Genomic DNA, 13,118 nt, shown 5'->3' with positions numbered 1-13,118 from the left:
CTGACCCACCCTGGGCACTGCACTGCTCCCCAAGCCTTTCCTGGTAATAAATCCAGACTTCCACAGCATTCGATGACTTGCTTCTTCACTGTTCATTTGGAGGCACTCCTCCCCAGATTGGGGTGACCTTCGTGTGGAATGGGGTGGTGCTGAGCCGGTTAGCAGTGATGCCCCCTGCAGGCGGGCGTGTAGCCCTGGTGGTGGCCTCTTTGAGTGTTCCCTCTCAGTCCTGGCTGGGCGTCCTCCCTCTAGATTTGGTAGCTCAGTCAAGGAGGTTTGGGAAGCTGACCCTGGGCTGTGTTTGGGTCATTACTGGATACTGTGATGAGTGTGGCTTTCCAAAATGAAGGCAATGGTGCAGATTCAGGTTTGGGGTGGGCAGTGAGATCCCACGTGGGGACACCATGTGGAAGCGGGAGAAAGGATCCTGTATTGGGTCAACCTGTTCATCTAGCCTCCATCTTTCTAGCTTACAGTATTGGCTCCATTGTGAATCCTCCCAGCACCTCTGGGAGAATTCAAAGACAGCCAGCTTGTTTTGAGATGTGTACCCAGTCCATCCCTGAGAGAATATCTCCCAATTCCCAGCCCACCTTTAAGGAGGTGTCTCTAAGGAGGGAGCTGTCTCCCACTCTAAGGTTTTGGGGTCTAAGTCAAGGCATCTGGGAAAGGTGTGGCTTCCACTCCTGGGTCTACAGCCTAGGCCTCAGTTCCTGCTTTTTCCCCTCCCCCCACTTTCTCAGGCCCTGTGAATATTGAAAGGGAAAATGGTGGTTGCTCTTAACTTCCTTTTGTAGGATCCTAGTCTGCATGTGGAGTTCTGGTGTGGGACTGTGGGATCAGCACTCAACTGCAAACCTTGAGGTCAGCAGTCCAAACCCACCAGTTGCTCCTTGGAAACCCTATACACATTTGCTATGAGTCAGAACCAACTGGATGACACTTAACAACAACCATGTCCATGTAGGATTTGAGTTGATAAGGCAGAGAGCACAGACCCTAGAGGATGTTAACAGAGTAACAGGTTTATGGGGCAGAGATGTGTGATGAACACTTCCTTAGGGGATAATTCTTTTTGGGACTCAGAGAGAATGACCAAGTTTGTCTGTGTGTGTAAATGTGCCTGGTATGTTCATGTTAGTCAATCCTAGTATACATACGCGTTCACACTAGGGTCCGTGTGAATCTACATAAAGATATATGAGTGTGCACATCAATGTGAAAATATCTGTGTGAGTCAGTGTGCATCTGTGTATGTTATACACCACTGTATATGTTCAGCTCAGCCTGTGGCTCCTTATATACCCGTGCCAGGTTTTATGTCCCAATGTGTAATGCCAGGATGCCTTACGCTGCTAAGTGCTCGGCTACTAGCTGAAAGGGTGGCACTTCGCACCTCCCATAGGAGCTTCAGAAGACAGGTCAGGTGATCAGTTTCTTAAAGGTCATGACCCTGACAACCTCTGGTGCATTTCTACTCTGCACGGATGGGGTTGCCATGAGTCAGAAGTGACTTGCCAGCCACTAGCCACATGCTGGAACCTATGTGTACATACATGTGTGCGCCTCACACACCATACGTGTGTAAGCACGTGCACAGGTGTGTGATGGGATTGAAGTTTCAGGAGCAAAAAGAATTGTTTCTAATGGTCTTTGTTTCCCAGGGTGCTGGAGAGGTGGGAACAGGACAGGATCAGCTAATCTGGGGAAAGCCAGTGGTGATGGAACAGGAGGGATGAGGCCCCTGAACAAGGGGCAGGCTTCTGATAGCAGGTCAATGACCCACACCAATGCTGGGGCTGGGTAAGGGAAGCTCTCAGGCAGAACCCCACCCATGTGAACCAATTCCTGATGCTTTCTTTGCCTCTGAAAGAACAGTGGGATCAGGCTGGAGGGATGGAAGGGGTAAGCAGGAAGGAAGCGCTGCTAGGTACCTCATGGACCTGGTATTTCAGAGTAATGGCTAAGAATGAGTCCCTTATAAAAAGTCCCGCTTATCTTCCTATGGAGTTCTGGTGTGGCACTATGGGCTAAGAACTGGACTGCTAATCACAAGGTTGACGGTTCAAACCCACCAGTCACTCCTTGGAAACCCTACACAGGGTCATTATGAGTCAGAAGTAACTCGTATGCACTTTACAACAACAACAATATTTCTAAGGAAATTGGTTCTAGCTAAACTCCAGAAGGCCAACATCTTCCCTGTCAACATTAGAGATAGAGATGGGAAGGCTTCTGGGAGGGGAGGCAGGTTCAGTGCCCTTCAGGCTGAAAGTTGCTTGAAGCAGGCTAGAAGAGATGAGATGATTGTCCTTTGAATCTCACATAGCCAAGACCTACTACATTGGGAATCCAACCATTCCTTTGGCCTTTGAATGTTGAACATTCAAAGAAATTCATAGTAAACAACTCTTCTGGAAGAATAAATTCCTGAGTGTGATCCATTAATACCCCAAGAGCTTGACTGTCCGCTTTCTGAGAGCAAGGTTTAGTGGGAAGGAACACAGAAAAGGATGTGGGGAACTGTTGGTAGACCTGGGTGGAGAAGACAAGCCATTGAAAAAGAGATAGTGAAGAAGAGACAGATAGTGTTGTGTTTACCATTTTCCCATCCTTGGGACCCAGGGAGACTTTATTTGCCAGTTGTCCTTGCAGTAACATTAGTTTCCACATCATACAACCAAGTTCTGGCCATTGGAATATGGTTGGAAGTCAGTTTCAGGTTTGATCTTCAAGTGGTTTCCCATGATTTTCCAGCTCTGGAAGTCCATGTTTCTCATAAGGCAAGGCTACCAGATGGGGGAAATGCCTGACCAGTTTACTCTATTAAACCTTGAGATGGAGTTCGCTTGCTAGTGCAATGGACCCTTGGCTACCCTAATAGCACATATGAGACTCCAAGAAATGTCTTGATTACCCTAGACAGATATGTTATTGTTGTTGTTGTTATTGTTAGGTCCATAGATTCAGTACCAACTCATAGTGACCCTATGCACAACAGAATGAAACAGTACCCAGTCCTGGGCACCCTCACTGTTGTTGCCATATTTGAGTCCATTGATGCTGCCACTTTGCCAATCCTTCTTGATGGGGGTCTTCCTCTTTTTCTCTGACCCTCCACCTTACCAAACATGATATCCTTCTCCAGCAACTAGTCCCTCCTGACAATATGTCCGAAGTATGAGAGATGAAGTTTGGCCATCCTGGCCTCCAAGGAGCACTCTGGCTGCATTTCTTCCAACACAGATCTGTTAGTTCTTTTGGCAACCCATGGCACTTTTAATATTCTCCTCCAACACCATAATTCAAAAGCATCAATTCTTCTACAGTCTTCCTTATTCACTTTCACATGCATATGAGGTTATTGAAAATACCATGGCTTGGGTCAGGCGCACCTTAGTCCTCAGATTGACATCTTTGCTCTTCAACACTTTAGAAAGTTCTAATATAATCTGTCTTTTGATTTCTTGACTGCTGTTTCTGTGAGTGTTGATTGTTGATCCAAGAAGAATGAAGTCCTTGACAACTTCAGTCTTTTCTCGTTGATAAGAATGTTGTTTATTGCTCCAGTGGTGGTTGGTGGTTATGTGCCGTGGAGTTGGTTCTGACTCATAGCGACCCTGTACAGGGTTTCCAAGGCTGTAAGTCTTTATGGGAGCAGAAAGCCTCATCTTTCTCGCGCGGAACAGCTGGTAGATTTGAACTGCTGACCTTGTGGTTTTCAGCCCAATTCGTAACCACTACGCTACCAGAGCTCCTATTGGTCCAGTAGTGAGGCTTTTTGATTACTTTACATTGAGATGCAATCCACACTAAAGGCTGTGCTCTTTGATCTTCATCAGTATTTTAAGTCCTCTTCACTTTCAGCAAGCAAAGTTGTATCATTTGCATATCATAGGTTGTTAATGAGTCTTCCTCCAATCCTGATGCCACGTTTTTCTTCATATAACCCAGCTACTTGGATTATTTGCTCAGCATACAGGTTGGAAAAGTACGATGAAAGAACACAACCCTGTCGCACACCTTTCTTAGTTTTAAACTATTCAGTTTTCTCATGTTCTGTTCAAATAACTGCCTCTGGTGCATGTACAGATGCCTTGTGAGCACAATTAAGTGTTCAGGAATATTCATATTTTGCAATGTTGTCCATAGCTTGTCATGAGCCACACAATCGAAAGCCTTTGCATAGTCAATAAAGCATAGGTAAACATCTTTCTGGTATTCTCTGCTTCCAGCCAAGATCCATCAGACATCAGCAATGATATCCCTCATTCCACACCCTCTTCTGAATCCAGCTTAAACCTCTGGAAGTTCTCTGTCAATGTATGCTTGCAGCCATTTCTGTATTACCTTTAGTAAAACTTTACTCGCATGAGATATCAAAGAGATTGTCCGATGATTTCCACATTCTGTTGGGTCACCTCTCTTTGGAATGGGCACAAATACGATCTCTTCCAATCAGTCGGCCAGATAGTTGTCTTTGTAATTTCTTGGCAGAGATGAGTGAGTGCCTCCAGTGCCGCCTCACTTTCCTGAAAGATTTCCATTTTGATTCCATCAATTCCTGGTGCCTTGTTCTTTGCCACTTCTTTCAATGCATCTTGGATATGTTGTTGTTATTGTTGTTGTTAAGTACCGTGGAATTGGTTTCTACCCATAGCGACCCTGTATAGGGTTTCCAAGGAGCGGCTGGTGAGCTTGAACTATGGATGTTGCAGTTCGAATTGCTTTGAGGGCTGACGCATTAACACAGCTCATGATAAATCACTTATATCATGATATACACAGATATATCCATATCTGGAGTCATGAAGCTCTTTAGTCATGCCTCAGTTCTAGCATTTGAGCTTCTTAAATTTATTGAACCTCAGTTTCTTCATTCCTAAAAGGAGGCTGAATTAGACAATGTATGTAATGCACAAAGTTTAAATGTTCAGAGTGAGTGTGGGTTCTGGTTCTAATTTCCATGAATTACAAAACTTCTAGTTCCACCAATCTGGATTGTTAACAATGGCAGCCACACCAGGGTCGGTGTGAGGGGTCCATGTGGTTGTGTTGGTGATTGCTGGGATACCAAGATGGAACAGAGACAAGTTAGCTGTTGTTACCACTAATATCAGCTTCCAGACCACCACACAGAAGCAGTGAATTAGTGCTAAAGCAGAGACAAAGGTGTCAAACTCACATAGGAATCAACTGATTTGCTGTTCTCTCAGGAGGACCCCTCAGTGGAGTTCAGGCAAGCGCATCTGTCCAGCCCACAGCTAACTTGATCCCCTCATGTGAGAACAGTGCTGGAATCTGGACTCACCAGGGACGTCCTCTGGGACTTTTTTTCACTCATATCTCTGATGGACAAAGGGAGCCTGAAGATCCGACCGTGGCTGACCCTGGGGAGATATTGTCCCACCACCCCAAGGAGGGGGCTCTGGGTGAAAGCAGAGGAAAGGAGGGCATCTGGTCCGTGTTTGGAGGTCTTATCCGTTCTTCCCCTTGAGTGAGGATCATTGCAGTCAGATCTTTGCAAGTGTCCACCTGGTGTCTCCTTCCCCCAGTTCTCTGTACCTTCTGTTGTGTGGTTCACTTTCCATCTACAGCATACCTCTGACTTTGCTAAGACCCCACAATCTTCAGTACATACAACTTTTCCAAGTTAAGTGAATGAACTTAATAAAATGTCAACTTCAGGGTCACTTTTTTGCATGAGCCCTTTCTAATAGCTGATTTAGGGTGATTTTTCAATCAAAACCTGATTTTGAATTCTTTTTTAAAGGATTCCCTTCCCCACTCTTTCTACCCTGTGTTGGATATACCTCGATCCTCACAAACCTGAATCTGCTCTCAAGTTCTGCCTGGGTGACTTTTCTGGAGTCATCACTGTAGGGGAGCCCAAGAAGGGGGAGGGAGAATCTGGAGAAATGGAGCCGGAGGCTGCCCTGGATAGTCCTCGCTATGTGGCACTGGGCAAGTGGCGTCCCCTCTGTGGTCTCAGTTTGCTCTTCTGGATGAAGTTTTTGTGGCTTCTTAGCTCTTAACATGATAAGACTGAGAACCTTATTAGGGTCCTGTGGTCCTCCTGTTTGTTTTGAAGTTAGGACCCTCCAAGTTAGAGAGGAGAGCCCACACTGCTGTCTGACTGGCCCCCTCATGTGGGGCCAGAGCTCCTCTGGGGAGCATGGGACCACTCTTCATTAAGCTAAACTTAGTTGTGGTTGGGGCAGATTTAGTGGTGGCCAGGGCGGATTTAGTCATGATCCAGGTGGACTTAGTTTTACTCCGGGTGGACTCAGTGTTGGTCCGGGTGGACTCAGTCTTGGTCCGGGTGGACTTAGTCTTGGTCTGGATGGACTTAGTCTTGGTCTGGGTGGACTTAGTCTTGGTCTGGGTGGACTCAGTCTTGGTCAGGGTGGACTCAGTCTTGGTCCGGGTGGACTTAGTCTTGGTCTGGGTGGACTTAGTCTTGGTCTGGGTGGACTCAGTCTTGGTCAGGGTGGACTCAGTCTTGTTCCGGGTGGACTCATTCTTGGTCCAGGTAGACTCAGTCTTGGTCCGGGTGGGCTCAGTCTTGGTCCGGGTGGGCTCAGTCTTGGTTGGGGTGGACATAGTCTTGCTCGGGGTAGACTTAGTCTTGGTCCAGGTAGACTCAGTCTCGGTCAGGGTGGACTCAGTGTTGGTCCGGGTGGACTCAGTCTTGCTCTGGGTGGGCTTAGTCTTGGTCTGGGTAGACTTAGTCTTGGTCTGGGTGGACTTAGTCTTGGTCTGGGTGGACTCAGTCTTGGTCTGGGTGGACTTAGTTTTGGTCTGGGTGGACTCAGTGTTGGTCCGGGTGGACTCAGTCTTGGTCTGGGTGGACTCAGTGTTGGTCCGGGTGGACTTAGTCTTGCTCCGGGTGGGCTCAGTCTTGGTCTGGGTAGACTTAGTCTTGGTCTGGGTGGACTTAGTCTTGGTCAGGGTGGACTCAGTCTTGGTCCGGGTGGACTCAGTCTTGGTCCGGGTGGACTCAGTCTTGGTCCGGGTGGACTCAGTCTTGGTCTGGGTGGACTCAGTCTTGGTCTGGGTGGACTTAGTCTTGGTCTGGGTGGACTTAGTCTTGGTCTGGGTGGACTCAGTCTTGGTCGGGGTGGACATAGTCTTGCTCGGGGTAGACTTAGTCTTGGTCCAGGTGGACTCAGTCTCGGTCAGGGTGGACTCAGTGTTGGTCCGGGTGGACTCAGTCTTGCTCCGGGTGGACTTAGTCTTGGTCTGGGTGGACTCAGTCTTGGTCTGGGTGGACTCAGTGTTGGTCTGGGTGGACTCAGTCTTGGTCTGGGTGGACTCAGTCTTGGTCTGGGTGGACTCAGTCTTGGTCTGGGTGGACTCAGTCTTGGTCCGGGTAGACTTAGTCTTGCTCCTGGTGGGCTCAGTCTTGGTCAGGATAGAGGCTGCTGAGACAGCAGAGGCAGACACTCCTAGGAGTTCATTCTTGAGTGTTGGGGTGTGGTGATGAACTCAGACAGACCTGGATTCAAATTCCAGCTCTCTCACTTCCTGGCTGTGTGGCCTCGATCAAACAACTCAGTCTCTTGAGTCTTAGTTTATCTTCAAAACAGAGGGACTAATATCTACATAGCAGGATTATTCTAAGGATTAAATGAGATACTGTGTGTGAACATGCCTGGCCTTTGGAGGTTCTTGTGGCCACTCACCATTGCTATTATTCTCTCATGGTGTCTACTCTTTGGAAGCAGGGAGGGGCAAGACAAGAGGTGATGGTGAGGGTGAGGTCTCAGCAGGGAGTGTGCCCTGTCTGCCAGAGCACTGGAAGCCTGGAGACCTGGGTCCTAGCAGGTTCCTGGGTCAGGGAGAGCATGGGGCCCAGGGAGGAAGCACTAGTGACCAATGGAGTAGGCCCCTGAGTCCGTGGACTGCTTCTCCTCCGTAGTCTGGTCACTGGGGTACACTGGGTTGGCCGAGGCTGCGACCTTCAGTGTTGTTTCGTTGACCTGAAGCAGAAAAGCTGGCATTACCCACAAGATCCTCCTGTGGGTCCCCATTGCTGGACGAGGTTGTGGGGCCCGCAGCCTGGACAGCTGGAGAGCTAGAGCAAATCCTTCCAAATATGCCCCCAAGACCTTCTGCAGGGAACACACAAGTCACAGCCAACCCACAGGAGGGTCTGTCCTGGTCCAGAGCTGGAGAGAGGACGATGAGAGGTTTGGGGTGTTGACAGCAGTAGCCCAGAGCCCCAAAGTGTCTCCAGAAAGGCCAGTCTTGGCCAAACCACCTCTTGTGTGGACCCCAAGTTCACTGAAGCTCACTGACAGGTACACTGAGAGCCCCTGGGTCCATAGCCTTCCTGGCCCTGCCCCCTGCCTCCTGTGTGCTCACCTCCTCAAATTTCTTTGCTTTGTACTGGTCGGCTCCTTTGAGGAAGTTGAGCAGGATGATATCACAGAGGACGGTCCCCTAGAGAAGAGGAGGCAGATATGTCTCTGAGGGTAGAGCAGAGTGGCAGGGGAGGGGTGGGCAGTAGACAGGACTTCCCTGACATCAGCTTGCAAGGAGTCTGTGAGAACCCTACAGAATGTCTTCCTGACCTGCCTTCCCATCCCCTGGATTGCCCAGACCATGATGTAGAAGGGGACATGGGAGCAGAAGTCCCAGGGGGAGTTTCTCATCCAAGCTTCTCAGGTATGTGGAACCTGGCGTCTCCTCCAGGGACTTTGTGACAGTTGGAGCCGTCTGACAATGGAGAGGGTGTTTTAGGAGTTAATGAGCTCCCCATGACTGGAGGTGTTCAAACCTGGGCTGACCCAGCAGGGAGGTGGTGAAGACTGAAGCACCTGCCAAGTGGTTGTACTTCCACATTCTAGGCAGGAGTAGGGCATACCCCACTCTGTACACCTGTGCCAGCCTGGGCCCCAGAGTAGAACTCTGTACCCCACACCCTCCTCCACTAGCCTGGCGGGGCCTGAACTCACCACTCCCACAGAGGTGAAGGCTGCTACCGCGCTGATGATGGTAGGGATGATGTTGAACTTGCCAGCCTGTGCACAAAGACCACGGTGAATGAGCAGGGTCCAGCAGGGGAGTCTGGGGCCTGGGGCTGAACATGGGCTCCCCACCTAAGACACTGGTGGCTCAGCAGGTCCTGGGCCTTCACTGCACAGCAGAGGATCTCAGAAGTCCTCAGTGGCAGAACTCTGTCCCCAGAAGAGCCCTCTCAGGGCCCTAGAGCTGGTCTCTGTCACCACCCACGTGCACCCCACTTGCTCAGCCCAAGAACTCACGTTCCCATATACCAGCACGTCGAAGCGGATGCCGAAAGCCTTCAGGAGCGTGCGGTATTCTTGGCCATTCTCCATCTTGTAGTACTTGGCATACCTGGAGACCAGAGCAAAGGCGGGTTCTGCTGTGGGCTCCTGTCCTTTCAGCCCAAACTTTTGGAGTGTTCTAGAGCTCTGGTGGCCCAGTTCTTAACCACTCGGTTGCTAACTGAACAGTCAGTGGTTCAAACCCACCAGCTACTCTGCAGGAGAAAGATGAAGCAGTTCTACTTGGTCCTACAGGAACACTGTGAGTCACCATCAACCCAAAGGCAGTGGGCCGAGCCCTATGATGTATAGGGACCAAGCACCCCACGAATGGTTTGGGGATGGACCTGCTACACTCCCCCCTGTGTGGCCAACTGACCTCCTGATTAATTAAAAAGGCAGATTCCCAGACTCTATCCTAAACCCATGAAATCAGCATCTCGGGGTGGGAGCCCAGGAACCTCCCTTCGAAATAATATCCCTAAATGGGCCTGCTGTTTACTGATGTTTGAATGATTACTGAACTCCAAGCTTTTTAAGCTCTCCTTCTCTGGGTATCCCAAGTCTATCATCAAAGACCCCCTCCCCGCAACACACACACACACACACACACAGTTCCCTGAGTTCAGTTCCTGGCTCTGTTGCTTACCCGTTGTGCAACCTTGATACTTAACCTGAAACTCAGTTCCTCCCTGATGAGTGGGGAACATATCAAAGTCCTGCTCCATACGGTTGCCATGAGATTTGACTGAAAGGGACGTAGAAACCAAAACCAAGCCCAACCCACCACCACCGAGTTGGTTCAGGCTCAGAGCAACCAAGAACTGCTTCGTAGGGTTTCTGAGACTGTAAATCTTCACGGGAGCCAACAGCTTCATCTTTCTCCTGTGAAGCAGCGTGAACCACCTGTTATAGTTAGTAGTCCAGTGTTTAACCAACTGCATCACCAGGGCTCTCAGGAAATATCTGCTGCTATTGTCACTGCGGAATACATTTGCCATTGAGTCGATTCCAGTTCACAGTGACCCCGTGTGCGTCAGAATAGAATTGTGCACCATAGCGTTTTTGTTGGCTGATTTTTTCAGAAGTGGGCGGTCCGGTCTGTCTTCTGAGGTGATTCTGGGTGGACTGGAATCTACAGTTTGTCTGTTAGCAGGTCAGTATGTTAGTAATTTGCACCAGGGACCGTCGGGCGCTTCATCTTATTTTACCTTTGCACAGGCCTGTTTTTTCAATGAGGCTTCAAGAAGGTTAAGTGATTTGTCCCAGGTTACTTAACTGACTGGGACTCCAAGTGAGATTTGTTGAAGTCTAGGCTGCTTCCACCATACTTCCCTGCTGCCATCACCGGATGCCCGGCGCTGTGACAGGGGTTTTTGTAAGAATGATCACATTTAACTCATACCCTCACTTACATGGGTGCCCATACTCCTATTATGAAGACAGGTAATGAAGGCAACTTCAAAATAGGAGTGTGGGCACACATGTTAAGAATTCAATGTGATCATTCTTATAAATGCCCCAAGCCCTGCACAGGATCACTAAGTGTTGGAATCCACTCAAAGACATTTAACAACAACAATAAGGCAAAAGAGAAGCACTATGGGTTAGGTGTTAGGCTGCTAACTAGAAGATTGGCAGTTCAAACCAACCAGCCACTCCTTGGGAGAAATACAAGGCTGTTGGCTTCAGTAAAGATTTACAGACTTGGAAACCTTATATGGGTCCTTATGAACTGATGGCAGTGGGTAAAGGTGCCAAAGGGATTTGTATCTAGTTTCATAGCGAGTAAGTACTGGCATCATACAACTAATGCTAATTGTATTTGTTGCCTTTGGCACCTAAAAGTTGGCGATTGAACACACTCAGCAGTGCTGCTGAAGCAAGGCCAGGTGATCTGCTTCTGTAATGATTACAGTCAAGAAACCCCTCATGGAGCAAACAGCTCTACTGCGTACCGCACAAGGTCGTCATGAGGCGGAATCTGCTCGACAACAATGTACTGCTTTGGTTTTGGCTTCTGATCCTTTGCAATATGTAGAGGTTCCACAAGATCTCACTGTCTTCCTCTATTCTGCGTTCTGTCTCAAACACTGGTAAACTCAGGGCCCTTGTCTCAGAGATGTGGCAACTGATGCCACAGGGCTGGGTGGAGGTGGGTCACAGATGTTTGTGGCAGAGCTTGTCCCGAAGTCTACATTCCTAGACCAAAGGAGCGGCCACCAGGAAAACACTCTGACATTGACTTGGAGAACACTAAGCCGGCACCCAGGGCACTGCGTGCAAGGCGAGGACTGGCTAAATTTATCCAGGGAAGAACTACGAAGGGAACAGGGAGAAAAATCAAAGTGGACTTGGTTCTTCTCCAGCACCTGGTTTCCAAGAGGCAGTAAGTACGGTAAGATCATTATCGCAACAGCCACCCACCCTTGAAGGAGGATTGGCAAGAACTCGGTTCTCCTCCTGGGCGGGCGGAGGAGGAACAGAACTTGGGGAGGGTGGAGATGCGAGGGAGGGCCCAGGCTACCAACAGGGTATTCAGGACTTCTAAATCCTTCTATCAGCCCAGTGTAGTTGGTGTAGATCTTAGAAGCTGGCCCACCCCTGTGGCAGGGACTGGCTAGATGGTCACCAGAGTCTGGCTTATCACAAGGTAGGTCTTGGCATATGACCAGACCACATTTCCCAGCCTCCAGTAGGGCCTGTGATCAGTTCTTGTTGATGGAACATGAATGGAAGTGAGGTTTCGTAGCTCCAGGCTGTGGACCTTCATCTGGCTCTTTGCTTATTTAATTGTCAGCTTTGAACATAATGCTGAAGCTAGGGGAAACTGAGCCAGTAGGTGGAAGGAGCCCTGAATGGCTGTATGGAGCAGAAGTCCTCTCCTACCCCCACTGGGCCATGACAGGAGCCAGAAACAAACCTTTGTGTTAAGTTATTGAAATGTGGAGGTTGTTTGTTACAGCAGTTAACAATACTTATCCTAACTCGCATGATGCATTAGTGGTTCTATGGGAAAACTCTCCCCTTCCATGTGGGAGACAAGGAGCCTCAAATGCAGCCACCACCATCAGCCATGATGCTGAACAGCTATGAAGCTTCCAGACTAAGACACACAAGGAAGAAAGACCTGGAGATCTACTGAAAAAATCAGACAATGAGAACCCCATGGATCACAACGCTGACTGGGCACTTTGTTCTGTTGTACATGGGGGCGCCATCATTGGGGGTAACTTTACAGCAGCTAACAACAACGATCCTGATGGTTATAAAACCCATACTTTTGTCACAGAGACAACTGAGGCTTCATGATTCACTGAAAGTCATACGATGTGTGGAGACTGGGGACTCAGTCAGGGTTGGCACTGAGGCCACTTGCTCATGATGCTGTATTTCTAAGAGAGTCTTAGGAGATAAGAGTTCAGTTCCCTAGGCCTCCATTCACTAGGTTTTGACCTTGAGCAACCTCTCTGAACATTTTACCCAGCGCTTCAAACCAGTTCACTCCTGTTTGACATCCCCGGCCCCCAAGAACTTGCATTTCCATCCTAGATATACTGAATCAGAATCTATGTTTTTAACAGGTAATTCTTATGAGGATATAAAGATGCACAAGTAAGCCTGTGCTTACTCTGCTTACTGGGTATTCTGCTTCCTGGTCAGGGATTATAAATTTGAAAAGTGGCTTTGATTCTGTAGTGAGGTGCTGTGAGGTTGAAAGAGACAAATGCCAGCCATATCTACAGGCAGAATCTTGGATGTGATGAAAAATGTAAAATTATTCATTGCAGATGATTAAGCATAAATCACTATCAGGGAAGAGAA

General features: G+C 48.7%; 1 protein-coding gene across 1 annotated transcript in view; it reads right to left on the bottom strand.

The window, feature by feature from the left end:
- Positions 1–7,843: 7,843 nt before the first annotated feature.
- Positions 7,844–13,118, bottom strand: part of P2RX3 (purinergic receptor P2X, ligand-gated ion channel, 3) — a 36,571-nt gene continuing 31,296 nt past the window's right edge. The window contains exons 9-12 of the mRNA XM_006875746.1: positions 9,270–9,363; positions 8,961–9,026; positions 8,368–8,445; positions 7,844–7,982 (exon numbers count right to left, since the gene is read on the bottom strand). Coding sequence (XP_006875808.1) covers positions 7,869–7,982; positions 8,368–8,445; positions 8,961–9,026; positions 9,270–9,363 — 352 coding nt within the window. The 3' untranslated portion in view covers positions 7,844–7,868. The remainder of the gene's footprint in view (positions 7,983–8,367; positions 8,446–8,960; positions 9,027–9,269; positions 9,364–13,118) is intronic.

This window comes from Chrysochloris asiatica, unplaced genomic scaffold (assembly GCF_000296735.1).
Source record: "Chrysochloris asiatica unplaced genomic scaffold, ChrAsi1.0 scaffold00339, whole genome shotgun sequence".
NCBI lineage: Eukaryota > Metazoa > Chordata > Mammalia > Afrosoricida > Chrysochloridae > Chrysochloris > Chrysochloris asiatica.
The sequence above is the reverse complement of the archived record's forward strand: the minus strand, read 5'-3'. Positions and strand labels throughout refer to the sequence as shown.